The sequence below is a fragment of the Seriola lalandi genome, unplaced genomic scaffold (assembly GCF_002814215.2).
Source record: "Seriola lalandi dorsalis isolate HSWRI2012SDOR001 ecotype SW California unplaced genomic scaffold, Sedor1 jcf7180002054351, whole genome shotgun sequence".
Taxonomy (NCBI): domain Eukaryota; kingdom Metazoa; phylum Chordata; class Actinopteri; order Carangiformes; family Carangidae; genus Seriola; species Seriola lalandi.
Window position 1 is genome coordinate 827,636 of NW_019524904.1, and position 14,080 is coordinate 841,715.

The following is a 14,080-nucleotide window of genomic DNA, read 5'->3' on the forward strand; positions in this document are numbered from 1 at the left end:
CAGCAGAGTTCCCCTGATGTAAAGTGTTTTCGTCTTAGGCAGTACTGAAAACAGATGACAATTCAGCAGGGTTGTCAGGACAATCCATGTGGTACAAATATTCCATTATTCAACCTAGGGAATCGTTTAAATAATGACTGTCTGAAAGTGGGAATTAAGCAGTTGTTGATTTTTAGCAAAAGCTATTTTGGCTGAATCTTGTATTGATACAGCTGACAGGGTGGACTGTTCAAAATCCCTCTTGATCAAGTCACAACTATAATACATTCAAACTGGAGAGAAAACAACAAAGACGTTTACTTGAATAAGGTAGTACAGTGGCAACATTTGAAAGTACAGTCCTTTTTCTGCGTTTCTATGAGATCATGATCTCAAAAAGCCTTTAAAACAAATCAGCTGGCTGAGAAGAACATGCAGATGCCAAACAATGCACTTAGGGAGCAAATCACTGTTTATCTTCAAGAAGCAGCTTCAATTCACTTTCCAGGCAGAGAAACAGGAGCCGTTTCAAAGTAACAGCATGTGGTTGTACATGAAAATGCTCAGCTCATATTACCTTTGTATCAAATATTATCAAAATGTAGTAGTTGGAACTTAAACTGTTGACCTCTAGTGCATTATGTTGAATTCCTCTAGGTGTGTACCATCAACACCGGACAGAGGAAATGACTGTCCCAACTGTAATCATCACCCTGCCCTGACAAGAGCACTGCATGACACAAACCAGATAAAATTTGTTGTTATTTTTTAGGGTAAGTTAAATAAGCTCTGCTAGATTCAAAATGACATGCGACAAGACAAAATTGTTTCCTGGCCCAATGCTGGTGACATCATCACGCAATATCCTACGGCTGAAGTGCCTGCGGTTTGACGTGTAATTGAAAACACAGCTGTTGCTGCGGATGCACTGCACGGCTCTTGTATTATAGAAATTGTGTGTTTTATCAATTACGGTGACTTTGAAAACTTCAATAGAAAATAAACTCTAGTTTAGTTCTGGGCAGCTAAGATAAAGTCTGACTAACCAGCCTGTGAGCTGTTGGGTTTTCTAGTCCTTTTTCCGTATGCACCCCTCAAATCTAGTTACTGAGGTTAATTACAAGCACATGGAGCACTCACCTAAGTAGCGATAATGGTGTTTGCTGCTACTGTAGGTGAAAAGGAATGTCTGCATGTCTGGAGGCTCGTGGCGTTTAGATATCAAAAGTGCTAGTTTGTGCTGAAGCTGCTTGTGGTTACATTAAAATTCTAATGCATTCTAAAGCTGGAGAACCCTGGAAAAGTAACTGTAGGTTGGGAAGCATACATCTGTGTTTAGCTGGGGGGCTGAGAAATGAAGTGATACATATGCGAGGACTGAACTGAACTGTCAAACAAATGTGTTTGTCCAACAAGAGATTTGTGTATGTTTATCCTTCCTATTTACATTCAGTCCCATACAAACGCAGAAAAAATGTTAATCCAACATACAAAGACACTTCATGCAGTTCTTCTTTAGCATATTTCTACAAACAGCTGCAGACAATATATCGAATGAAAGTGAAAACTATGTGAAAGGGTCACTCGTAGAGATGAAGATACAGAGAGTAATCACCTGAATATCCAGCTTCGCACGGCTTTACAGTGTGTTTCAGCTCATTGTTCAGGGCTGCAACCTTATTGTTTATTCCTTTCTCACTGCTCTCATAGCTTGATTTTCAGCCACAGTGAAAGAGCTCTAAAAACTCACTGTACACTACTTGCGCAGTTAACAGTGGTCATTATATCGCCTTGACCTGGTATGTCAGTGTTGTGTTCACAACTTGTTTCTGCTGCCACTGAATGGCAATAAAAAAGAAAAGTTATAGTAGGCATTGCATTATGGAATACTACATTTCTGAACAATTGTGCTACAAATTGATAACTCATGGACAGAGATAAGCTTGGTTTCTGCTCTGACTTAATCTGTTCAGAGTCTAAAATGTGAATTTTGGGTCTGTCTTTGCTTACACAGTGACGTACTAGGGCATTCACGAGTGCTGTATTTTAGTAGTCATTGACTACTCCCAAAAAGTAGTCGACTAGTCGATTAATCGCGGGAGATCTATCATATTTTTTTCACCCAATAACAATGATCAATTATCGTCAAAAACGTCTCATACAACCAGTAAAGGGTGTAGGCGGGACCAACCTGGGGGTAGGTGAAATACCAGAGCCCTCGATTGGCTCTGAGAGGCTGTTTAAAAATGAGCCGCGATCTGATTGGACTAAATCCCCAGCAGCTTGTCTGACCTGGAGTTACCGTTTGACTGCATGACGGACTGCTCTCTTGCAGCGACAGCACAATGAAAGTTACCAACAGACCTGTTATTTCCCTTTTTCTGTGGTCGGTGATCGGACGCTTTGCTTTGTTCACTCTGTTGGCGCTTCTCCTCGTTGTTGCTGCTGTTAGCGGTAACCATGAGCAGGTGTAGCTTCAAATGGTTATGCATAGCGCTGGTACTTTGGTGGTACTGTAGAGTAGCCTTACATATATTGCAGCTGACGGTTTTATCTGCCTTGGTAAAATATTTCCACACTGTTGACTGTCGAGCATCGGGGCGTACAGTCATGTTTCTCTCTGCCTCTTGTTTTCGCTGCATTTCTGCTGCTTTAGCGCCCAACAGTATCACATGTGACTTGTCAACAACTACAACAGCAAATACCCACAGCGCCCCCAGCTGCATATCTGCTGTAGATACATTGTAGATGCCACTGCTTTATTACTGCACCGTGCTAAAATCACAGATGAACGATTAGTCTACAGCAATGCACAGTGTCGACTAGTGGTTGTAATATTCGAATAGTCGACTAGTCGACTATACTGTGAAACCCCTATGACGTACTGAAAATTGTTTTTGTCCCTCCCTTTGCTGTGATGACCTGGGTGACAAGGCTGCCTCCATTTCTATTACTCACTTAGGAGGACAAGCAAAGACAACCGTTTAGCCCGTTACCCTGGAAACTAAACAAGAAATGTGCTTTAGCCAACCGTGCATTACATAGCATCAGAATACTCATCCAATCTTGTTTTCCCCCATAAATTTCTTCTTATCCAACTTGGCTTGAAATGTTTCCGTAACATGTCCCTTTAGAGAAAGTTGCTGTCAGGGTGGAAAGAGTTTATGTTACCTTGAGCATTTCAAAGAGAGCTTTCAGTTGTACAACCTGACGACGCGAATCACTGTCTGTTGACAGTTTTGGCACAGCTCAAAGGCCAGAGCCCATCCATGAAAAGTAAATGCCTGAAAGCCCATAAAACTCAACATTCAAAAAAAAAAATTCTCACCACTCTGGCCATGCACTCTGCCACTGACGTCTCCTTTCATTATTTGACGTGTGGGAAAGGAACACACAGAATGTATGAAAGCGAAAATTACATTTCATATGTTGCGTCCTTGCTTTTCAGGAGGATGCTTATCCTCAAGCGAATAACCAGGTTCATGAATGGCACATTGGAATGGCAAAATAAGGCAACCACAATGTGAAATCCTTACATGAAAGTCTGAATGAGGTCAAATGTGGCTGTAAGCACGTCTTTTTCCATCTCCCAGCTCATTGTTTCTAGCTTAAGTTTACGATTAAAGGCAGGCCCAGTCAAATAAATGCAGGGCAAAGTTATGTAGACCATTAACTTAACTCCATGCACTTTCCTTGGCCTGACACTGTCTACATCATTTTTGTGACGCTGTAGGTAAAAACTGTTTATCTACTTGGATGACCAAAATAGAACAGGGGTTTGTGTTCACTGGCCAAGACTGTCTCTGAGAGAAAGAGGAAAGATCCTGTTATCCTTATATTTAAGGCCAGGGCACATTCCCATGATACCTCTTTCCGTTCTGCAAGAAATGCTTACTTAAACTTAGCCCCAGCCAGTGAGTCAGAACTTTTGCTCATTGAAGTGTGAAAGTTTACCTAGACGGCTGAGCCCCATGTGGTAGAGAGAAAGAGTGAGAGTGAAAGACAACTTGGCGTCCATGCCTGTTCTTGGAGAAGAGTAACACAGCAGCACTGTAAGAGCAACATTCCTGTCCTCCTGTGGGCTGTTCATACAGTACTGACAAGAGAACATGCTGTATTTACTCCGACTAGACACTCATCCTCCAAAATCGCAGCTGTCTGAAAACCTATCCTTTTGAGTGTTGCCATCTGTCGCTCAGCTATGCTTCATTATTAGTGCGGTTATGGGGTTTACATGAATAAACCTATCAAAGGTCTGGACGATTGGCCCAGGATTTCACCTTGTGATTAGACAGAAAAGTAGATTTGTAGTTTTGTTGTCCTCCAACAGTTGCCGTTTTCTCTATTTGAACAACGAAGCATTATGTATCTTCCATTAATATCCTCGATAATTCCAACGAGCCTGTTTGTTTTTTCTCAGTAACTTGTCTGGATACAACGGAAAGGGCTAACCAGCTTTGACACTAAACTGTAGGCAAAAGGAAATCAGATGAGACATATTGGCTAGTTCAGATGAGTGCCTGAATTATTAGACATAGTCACAGAAACTGGTCTCTCTTGATTGGTGTGTGTGCAGTTTGAAGCTAAAAGCAAAGTGTTTACCAGCGCAGTCATTAGCTAACCGATTATGACAACGTTCTTGTTCCTGAAGGGTCTTTCATCATGAAGACATAAATGTATAAGCTTGTGGGCTTAGGTAACTGATGTTTTACATATGATTGCTTTAATGCATTTTTCGCAGCTCCCAGGCAACAATTGGTTTAGATATGTCTCAATGCATTATGAAAATCAGCTTTCACAGACATGAAATTTTGTTGAGATAAGTTTTCATTTGCATTTAAACATCATGTGCTGGTTGGAAGCACTGATGTCTGAGACTGAGAGTGTTGTTGGACAGAAACTGTTAAACCAAGTAAGAAAAGCACAGAATAATGCACCCTTCATCCTGTTATGTTCCACTGTACAATCAATCTTTTAGGATCATCCCATTTGTTTGAGCTGTGCAAACAGATGGTCAGAAATATTTTTAACCATGGTGAGCAGGGTGTTTTTAAAGTTTGGATGAAAGCAGTTAAAACTAATCTACTTCTACTTTTTCAATTAAAAAAAAAAAGGCACCTGAACACTAAGTGTGCAAGGTTGGTCGCTTTTAGCCTATCATCCGATGTGCAATTCAGCAGTCTTTCCTACTATAGTGTGCCAAACTGATCCAGTCCAATCAAAAACTGGACCTAAAGTGGCTATTGATAACCCCCTGTCTAACGTGGCATGATAAATGATAGTTAGAGACAGAGATAAATGGCCTTGGCTCAGCACTGAATTGGCAGATCCTAATTCTTCCCACAGAATGTTTTGTATTTGGTGACAATGCCATGATATCCAGCCAAGGTTTCCAGCCAAACAGTCAACATGAGGCCACTGAAAGCGATTTTTTTTCCCACTCAGAATTGTGTATGGAACAACCATAAAAGAGACTTGCTGGAGTGTTTAAAAAACACTTGTAATGTAGGAAATAAAAGTGTCTCATCTCTTTTAAATCTAAGGAGGTTTGCATCCCTAGGCTGTACTTAACTGGGAGCTTGCTTGCTAGGATACATGTGGCCTGCATTTTTACGATGGAGGAAAACTCTGTGGCTGTATAAGGTCAGGGCAAAGTCCCAGAAGGATGATCGATGTTGGGTGTCAGTCTATTTCTTCCTGACAGGAAATGTCTCTCTGCCATCAGACAAGTCAGTTATCTTGTGTCAGTGTTTATTACAGCACAGACAAAACCACAGATCTTAATAGTTTATTGTTTAGAAAATAAAAATGGGTTAAATGATTTCTAAGTGAATAGAGCAGCTCAACATTTGCTTCAATTTGCAGAAATACAAACAAAGCTACTGGTGGTGATTCACATTTTATGGGAAGAGAAAGATGAACTAAGTTCATTTCAGGAATATTCAAAACACATGTCCTGGCTGTAATCACAGCATTATGAAATGCAGAATTTTCATGGAGGCTTCCAAATATTGCCAAGAATTCTCAGCAAAAAATGTTCACGGCGCCAGGACACTTTCCAGTGGAGATGGTACGAAATTGTGCACTGTTATTTCTTTATTTATCCCCACACAGCAAAAGCAGAGGAAAAAATACTGTCGATTCTAATTAACTGTGCAACCTTTTGCCAGAAGATTTGATCTTGCACATCTTGCACTCTGCATACCTAATTACACGACATGGGGTTCAACTTTGTCAGTGTGACAATCTGACAGCATGTTAAACTGTCCTGTATCCATTTAAATCACAGGTTTTATAGAGCTGCATGGAAAATGTGTTTCCCAGATGTAGGAGACACCATCCCCTCTCTGCCCCATCTTCTTCTACCTTCAAGCCAAAAACAAGAACAGTGACACATCTTTGGCACAGAGTTTGCATCCCCCTCCCTGTGCCTAATTTCAAACTAACATTGTCCTGAAACTGCCCAGTTCTTTGCTACGTGCCATTTGATGCTGTTAGAGGCAGATGGGGAACTATTTCCAACCTGTGACAGACTTTGTGTGTCAGAGTAATACCGGAATGGCTATTAGAGCGATGACAGGGCCACAGGCTAGACTGGAATGAGATAATGGCTAAGACACTGACAGGAAAAATGGAAAAGAGCTGCAAGAAGGCTGCTTGTAATGTACTTTAGTGTGGATGAGTGGGTGGGATGTGGGTGATTGTGGGTGAACAGGAAAAAAAAAGCTTTAGAATAGGACTTAACCTCAGGCTTTGTTTAGTTTACTTTCCCACTGTGGAAATAAGGTACAAATACAGCACAAATCAGGCAACTCAATTTCCTTATATCCAGCGTTTTAACAACCACAGTGCATCTATGTCGTACAAACTTTTTTTTTTTTTTTATTAAAGTGGTCTTTACTCAAATACTCTTTCAACATATTTGTCCTCCTCCCAGTAAAATAACTTTCCCTTTCATGGTAGAAGTACAGGCTTTATGTGACCAGTGGGAGTGAGGCGGGTTATACCACGAGAAAATCTCATGTCAACACACATCCTCTATTTGAATTGTAAGCTGTTATAGTTCGACTCTTTATGTGGATGGTAAGAGTTAAAAAGACAAATAATCGATACACTCCAGGCTAATTACAGACTTCTGTAAAAAATTTAGTAATGAAGACCGGTTCATCTTTTTGTTCCAAAGGTGTAATGTCAGCTCTTTAGACAGCTAAAGAGCTGACATTCTGGGGCTGAGTGCATTTGAAATTATGTCTTCTTAAAGCCTTTATACGGCCCTGATATGGACTCTTTCATACTTTCAATCCTACTTGGCAATGTAGGATTGTAAATAATTTACAAGGGTTTAGTGGAACATAGCACTTTATATTAAATAGAAGGCAGATTGGCTCTCGACACATGAAAAGCAGGATTACTATTCAAGTGTTCCTATAAAACCATATTAAAGTGTCATTAACTTTTTCTTTTTTTTTTTGGCCTGTCGGAATCACAGAACATCATTTTGCACATTTTGTAATGATCCATAGGCAGCTGGGAATTAATCAGTGTGCCCTCTTCTCGGAATAATCAAGTTTGATTGCCCACATCTAGAGGATCTTTTATTCCTTGGCTCACAATAACAGATTGCAGCCTTTCTGATCAAAGCTTCCTCCAGTGAAAACTATCAGTGGGTGTAGTCTGCCTCTCTAGCTTTACATGAGGCTATAGTGCTTATTTGTATTTGGTCTAACCCTTCCTGAAACCTCAGACTTCAGCACTCGTGACCACTGGAAATGTCCTGGAGGTTTGTGGGAGTTCCTTTAACCCAAGAAGAACGAAATTATTGAGGCAATGTTTAAAAATATGCTTCTGTTTTTGAATCAAATTAAAACTATCATTGATGTTCCTAATTTGAAATGTAGGGGTTAGACTGCTAAACCAAATTGTTACCAGTTTGTTGACATAGGTCTGAGGTTTACAAGGAACTTGGTTCACACAAGTGGGAGTCTAAATAATCTAAAACAACTTATATACATATTATATGTATAAAGCTCTAAATTCACAACTAGGTCACAGTTTTCTGTTAAAAGTATACTTTCCCAAATCCCTATAATCAGTTGCGGAAATTTCTCTTCTCTCTTTTTTCAGAAAAATTGCTTGTCTTAACTGTTGCAACGGAGGAAACAGACGGCTTCCTCCGCTTTATGCAGTCTGCAAACTATTTCAACTACACTGTGAAGGTAAGAGGGTCTCTTATTTTGTAAAATTATGTCAACAAATGGGCAGTATGTCCCAGCAAACAATGCTACCCTCTCTCACACACACCCACACACGCACACATGCAGAGCAGCCAAATGTTTTTTAAAACACTCTTCCCAAGATTGATTAGGCCTGTTAGATGAAACAATGAAGTGCAGCAAGCTGCAAAAATAAAGGCGCACTCTACAGTGTGGGTCCTGAATTTCCCTCTGTGGCAGTAAGCAGCAGCAAAAAAACAAAACAAAACAAAAAAAACATTGTTTTTTTGGCTTGGAGCTCTGAGTTAATGTCCTGCTTGCATTTCCATACTCCTGTGTGATCCTGCTGCACCTGTACACCATCTGCTGCAGACACACTCTTGCAAGCTGCTTTCCTTGCCTTTTTTGGGCCTTTACTCATCATGGTCCATGCGAGAAACCTTAAACACTGCATTAGTAAAAACAGAATAACAACAATCTGATAGTGTGACTGCAACACAGGTGTTACCTCAAGTAAATTGGCTCATGTGGATCATCAGTATGAGACTAACTTTATTCTCATTTATACCAATGGGAATGTGAAGAAGTTTACTCTGGCCGCATTTACACACAGGAGTGAATGAAACGTGCCGTTCTAGTGATCACTGGGTGAAAAGAATCATCCAACAGGATAATATAACTGACCCACTTTCCACAGCACCTTCTTCTGCCCATTTTGAATCAAGTGTAATTTTCTTGATATTAGTGGATTAGTGGATAGACTCATGTTACTCTGCTCTAATTTAGCAAAGGTCTTGGAAAAAAAAAAAAAAAAAAAGTTTTACAGCATTGCAAGGCTGCCTTATGGGGATTTTGGGGGGTTTTAAGCCAGTTCATGTTGGGCTCTACAATGTGTCCACCTTGTGTTCTGGCTCAGGTGTTGGGAATGGGAGACGCATGGAAGGGCGGTGACGTGGGACGTTCTATCGGTGGAGGGCAGAAAGTCAGACTACTGAAGGAGGCCATGGAGGCTCTGGCTGACCAGGAGGATCTTGTTGTCCTTGTCGTGGATAGGTAGGTTGCTTCAGGCCAATACTCGCTTTCCTTTGTAGTGTGGCTTTCTTAGTAATTCAAATTCAGACAGTAATTTACCGAGTGAGAGGATTTCCAGCCAACGCCTAAATGCTCGTTCCCAGGACATACTTTAAAATACTTAAATGGAGAGAAGTGATTGTGAATCCACACGTTTGCAACCACTAAATATAATAAAGACAAAAAGATCAAATTGTTTTCATTTTTCTTTTCTGACTTAGAGATGTTCAGCTATTACCCAAAGATCATTTTGATTGCGCTTTGATCTGATTTAGCTTTGATTTGATTTAGCTTTGATTTGAAATATGAAACATTTCCATAACAACAACGGGACACAAACCACCTTCAATTACTGTGTAGATCTATGAATCTGAAATGAAACTCATTTTCACAATCACAGCCTGTAATAATTGCTTTGAAAGCGATTCCTCCTCAGTGAGAGGTGTCTCTGCATGATTATATGGCGCAAAACCGCCCTCCACTCATTTACGCAAAGGTATTATTATAGAGCATCAGCAAATATATGAGGGGAGTAATTCTCACATGCAGGTAGCTGAATTACGAGTTTTCAAGGCCAATGGAAAGTTTCACTGAGTTAATGTGAGTGGTTTAGAATAATAACGGCTTTGAAGGCCATATTTCCTCAAATAGAGCAGATGATGATGATACTTACTGTAGCATGTCACATGAACAACGCTACCCATAAATACTGTGCAAAGTTGTCACACCCTTGAAACAGGTAAATGGAATGTAATCTTTTTTCTGTCTTCTTGTGGAAATGATTGTAGTGTAATAAACTGCATCCACTCTTCACAGGAAATAATAAGCCATTCAAATGTATTTTAAAATCTATAATCCAGCGGGGCCACCTCGGGTGTTTTAGACAGCATCAGCCTCTGGTTCAGTCACAGTCTTACATTTTGTCTGAAATGTTAAATGAAACTGAAATTTATTGAGCCTCTGAGCGTGTGCTAAATTCCCAAAACAAAAATAAAATGAGAGAAAAATTCATGAAGTGATTGAGTAACATATTCCCTCTCACTGGCGCGCAGCTTTTTTTGGATGAGTTTGCTCTTTGCTCTTTGATGGGTGTGACAAGGTTAAAGCAGATACACATCCATGTAAGAGTAGGGCTGGGCAATATGACTTCAAATCAACATCACGATTATTTCAAACTTTTACATCGATTACGATTAATGAGCGTTTACTTTGGCACTTATTGGTCTCTCTCTCTCTCTCTCTCTCTCTCTCTCTCTCTCTCTCTCTCTCTCTCTCAGCCATGCGCTCCTCATATTTGGCAATGTGATTGTGTTCCAAGTCATTAAACAAATTACCTTTGGTCATTATCCATGATGCATTCAACACTGTCTGGTAGTCGTAACTGATAAAACCCACTCAAAAGGCGAATGTTTACCAGGCGTAAATGTAACAAAAGTGATGTGTTTTAAAACTAAAACATATTAGTGTGGATGTAGCTTGAGGCTCAGTGTTTGCGCTTGTGTCATCCATATTGTCAGCTTCACTTTGAGTGAATGCAGACTAACATTGATCGGACGGGGCGGAGGTACATGACTGAACACAAGGTAGTATTGCAAGATCAAGTCGATTAGAGGTTCTAAATGTTAGTCTTTAATTTTTCAGTTAATTTCCCAGTCCTTTGTGAGAGAAGATGTTCAATACAGCTTAAAATACAACCCTCGGCTTCTCTCCCATCAGCTATTGATTGAATTCATGTGGTTAACGTTGTTAATTAAATGGGTTTTGGGAACCAGGAGTTAAAACCCACTAAACAGCATTTTAGTCCTGAGTTATCCTCTAAAACCACGGTAAAACCAAATATCATCTGTTACAGAAGCAAAGCAAAGAGAGAGATGATAGAAAACAGATGGGTTCATTCCCAGGTCAGGTTAGTCTTAATATATTTATTTTCATATAATTAACTTTTTCAACACAGTCCAGTATGTTCTCTTATGGATTGCAGGTGCTTTTATACTGGCACAATAACTATGATTGATGAGTTAACAAGGGACAGAGGGTATTCATGTGAACATGTGTCAGCCAGATGTGGAAACTGCTGTGTATATAACATATAAACATTTTTTTTTTATTTTTTTTTATTTATTTATTTTTTTTTTTTAGATCAGTTGATTTTACTGCAGTACACAGACACAACTAGAGAATCAAAGTCACTCCTGGAAGAGTGCGTTTTATAGCATGAATCAGCTCTTCTACCTTTATGGCTTCACACCTTAAAGTAATAAAATCCCCAGAACCATTAGGATTTTCCAAACACAAAAGTATCTGCCCTTTGAATAAGAACAGGCTTTTAAACAAGTCACCACAAGGCCCATGTAAACAGCTAGGCACTTTTTCCTCTATCTGTCACAGAACTCGACAGGCAATGCTTGCATCAACACAGTTTGTGTGTCTTTGTGTGTTAATGTCTGGCAAAGCTTCTTCTTTTGAATTTACCTTACAATCCAGGAATGTGTCCCTATACAAATGCTCACTCATGAAGAAGGTCCACTGTTTACATTTAGATTTCTATCTGTCTGAAGCAAGTAGAAGCCTGGGTTGTGAGTCAGATGTAAGTTGAAACATACTTGTTTAAGAAAACTGTCAGACTGCCCCTAAAGGATAAAAAAAAACTGATAAGAATCTGTTGCATTTCATTTTCACTCCTCCCTTTTAGCTATGATCTTATCTTTGCCGGGGGACCAGAGGAGATTCTCAGGAAGTTCCAGCAAGCCAATCACAAAGTGCTCTTCGCTGCAGAGGGACTGATATGGCCAGATAAGCGACTAGCTGACAAGTACCCATCAGTACGCAGCGGCAAGCGCTACCTCAACTCCGGAGGTGGGTTCCAAAAATTCAAAGTATGATCGAAATGCTCAATGATCAGGCGACGAAAAAGTAGATGTTAAAGTGTCACCCAAGACATGCTGCTGCATCTTTTTAATCTGGTCTATCTCTAACTCTACCCTGACCCCAATGTTTCACCTTAACCAAAGCTATGTGCAGCTTTAACCTGAAGAATAAATATATACCACACACTCATTGGTAGAGGACAAATAATTACACTTCAGTGTGATGGTTATCTGAGTGGGACAATGTGAAAAAGTATAATTTTAAAATCTGTGAACCACTAAATGGTTGCCATTGTATTTTTATTATGTGTATAGCAATTTTATGTTGGGGTAGATTACTGTTTAAACTTGTTGTAAACCCATAGCCTCCATGGGTGTGGAGGGGTTTATACATTCTACCATCAGCTGTCAAACTTTGAAGACTTGCAGGCTTAGAAAGAATTCGGGGGGCTAAACACCGGCACAACCCTAAGTGTTATTGGTTTAGAAAGTTGTGGAGTGACTTCAAGGAATAGCAACAAACCGGTGTTAGCTTTTACATATGAAACCACAAGGCTTTTATTATTATCTCTTAAATGGAAGTATATTTTCCCTGTAAACTTCCTATCTGAGGTATTTCCTGTCCAAGCGGACAGGAGGTGACAAAGGTCCATTCATCTGAATGTTAACTGCAAACTTTTTTCAGTCCCTTTCACTCTAGATTTTGTTTTTTTTGTGATCACCCTCCTCTTCCTATATCTATAAGGATTTAAAAGTTTACTCTGGATTTTACAGGGGGCCAGAGCAGAGAAGTAACTATGGGAGAAATACGATGTCTTTTCCTCTCAGTACACATGCAGCAGCATTCTGGATCAGCTGGAGAGTCTTTGGAGATTTCTTGCGGTTGCCTGATAATAAGGAATAGCAATAATCCAGCCAAGATGGGAAAACACATGGAGTAGTTTTTCTGCATCTTTTTGAGACAGGATTTTTGGAATGTTACATAGATCATCAGTGCACAAAAGACACAGAATGAGAGAAAAACAAGTAGTGAATGTGCAGATGCTTCAACGAAGGAGCAGTAACAAAATGTTCTTAAATGGGCCAGCTGCATCCTGCCCCTTCTTCAAGACACTGAATTACTGCTTTCCCTGTGGTCATCAGCCCGGTCTGACCTCCCATATTGGAGCCGTGCTGTCTCACAGACTGATCAGAGACTGTTTTTAGCATTCACTGTCATTGACATGACATGTGGATTTGTCTTGGCCCCCCGAATGTGCCACAGTTTGTATAAAATTGTAGCTTTTGTTTGTGTTCCTACGGATACCGCCCAAGTGACCATCCAGGGAATGTTTTATGGCATCTGGACACACACTACAGTGTCACAGAGCGTAGAGTGTTTTGGAGTTGGAACCAAGATACAGAAGGGTTGTGTTTTTGTGTGACTGTGTGCGTTTATTTAGGACGACCAAGCTAATAATGACTGGAACTACAGAGCAGTGCAAAACAGTGACTTTTTCCAGACAGACTGGGACAAAAAGGCATACACTTCCCAGTGTTTTCCAGGATCTGCTGTTTTTTAAGCCAACATTTTGTGGACCAGTTCCTGACAACATGAATTGCATCAAATCTTGTGATTTCTTTTTAACTTTTTTTGCCCCTGCTATTTAGATTATGTCATGTCTATCCATTGAGTTGTTTACAGTGTCTGTGGCTTTTTTTTTTTTTTAATGATGGGATGCAAAATGGCGCATTGACCCGCAACATAGCCAAACCCTGCAATCTGTTACTGTGGTCAGTGACCTTAGAGAAGGAAAAAGAGGAGACAGGGTAAAACTACAGTAGAGGTTGCCATGTGAATGTACATTTAGAGACGGTGTCAGATAGTAGTACACACTGTTCCAGAGGCTCGGATAGTAGTGAGTTGTGAGACAGTTATAACATATAAATTACAACTTTCGTACTGCCCAT

At 40.1% G+C, this 14,080-nt stretch overlaps 1 protein-coding gene across 2 annotated transcripts in view; it reads left to right on the forward strand.

Annotated features, from left to right (window-relative positions):
* Positions 1 to 14,080, forward strand: part of plod2 (procollagen-lysine, 2-oxoglutarate 5-dioxygenase 2) — a 31,190-nt gene that overhangs the window by 3,590 nt on the left and 13,520 nt on the right. For both annotated transcript variants that reach the window (XM_023407925.2, XM_023407926.2), the window contains exons 2-4: positions 8,104 to 8,195; positions 9,109 to 9,245; positions 11,956 to 12,119. In XM_023407925.2, the coding sequence (XP_023263693.1) occupies positions 8,104 to 8,195; positions 9,109 to 9,245; positions 11,956 to 12,119 (393 nt within the window). The remainder of the gene's footprint in view (positions 1 to 8,103; positions 8,196 to 9,108; positions 9,246 to 11,955; positions 12,120 to 14,080) is intronic.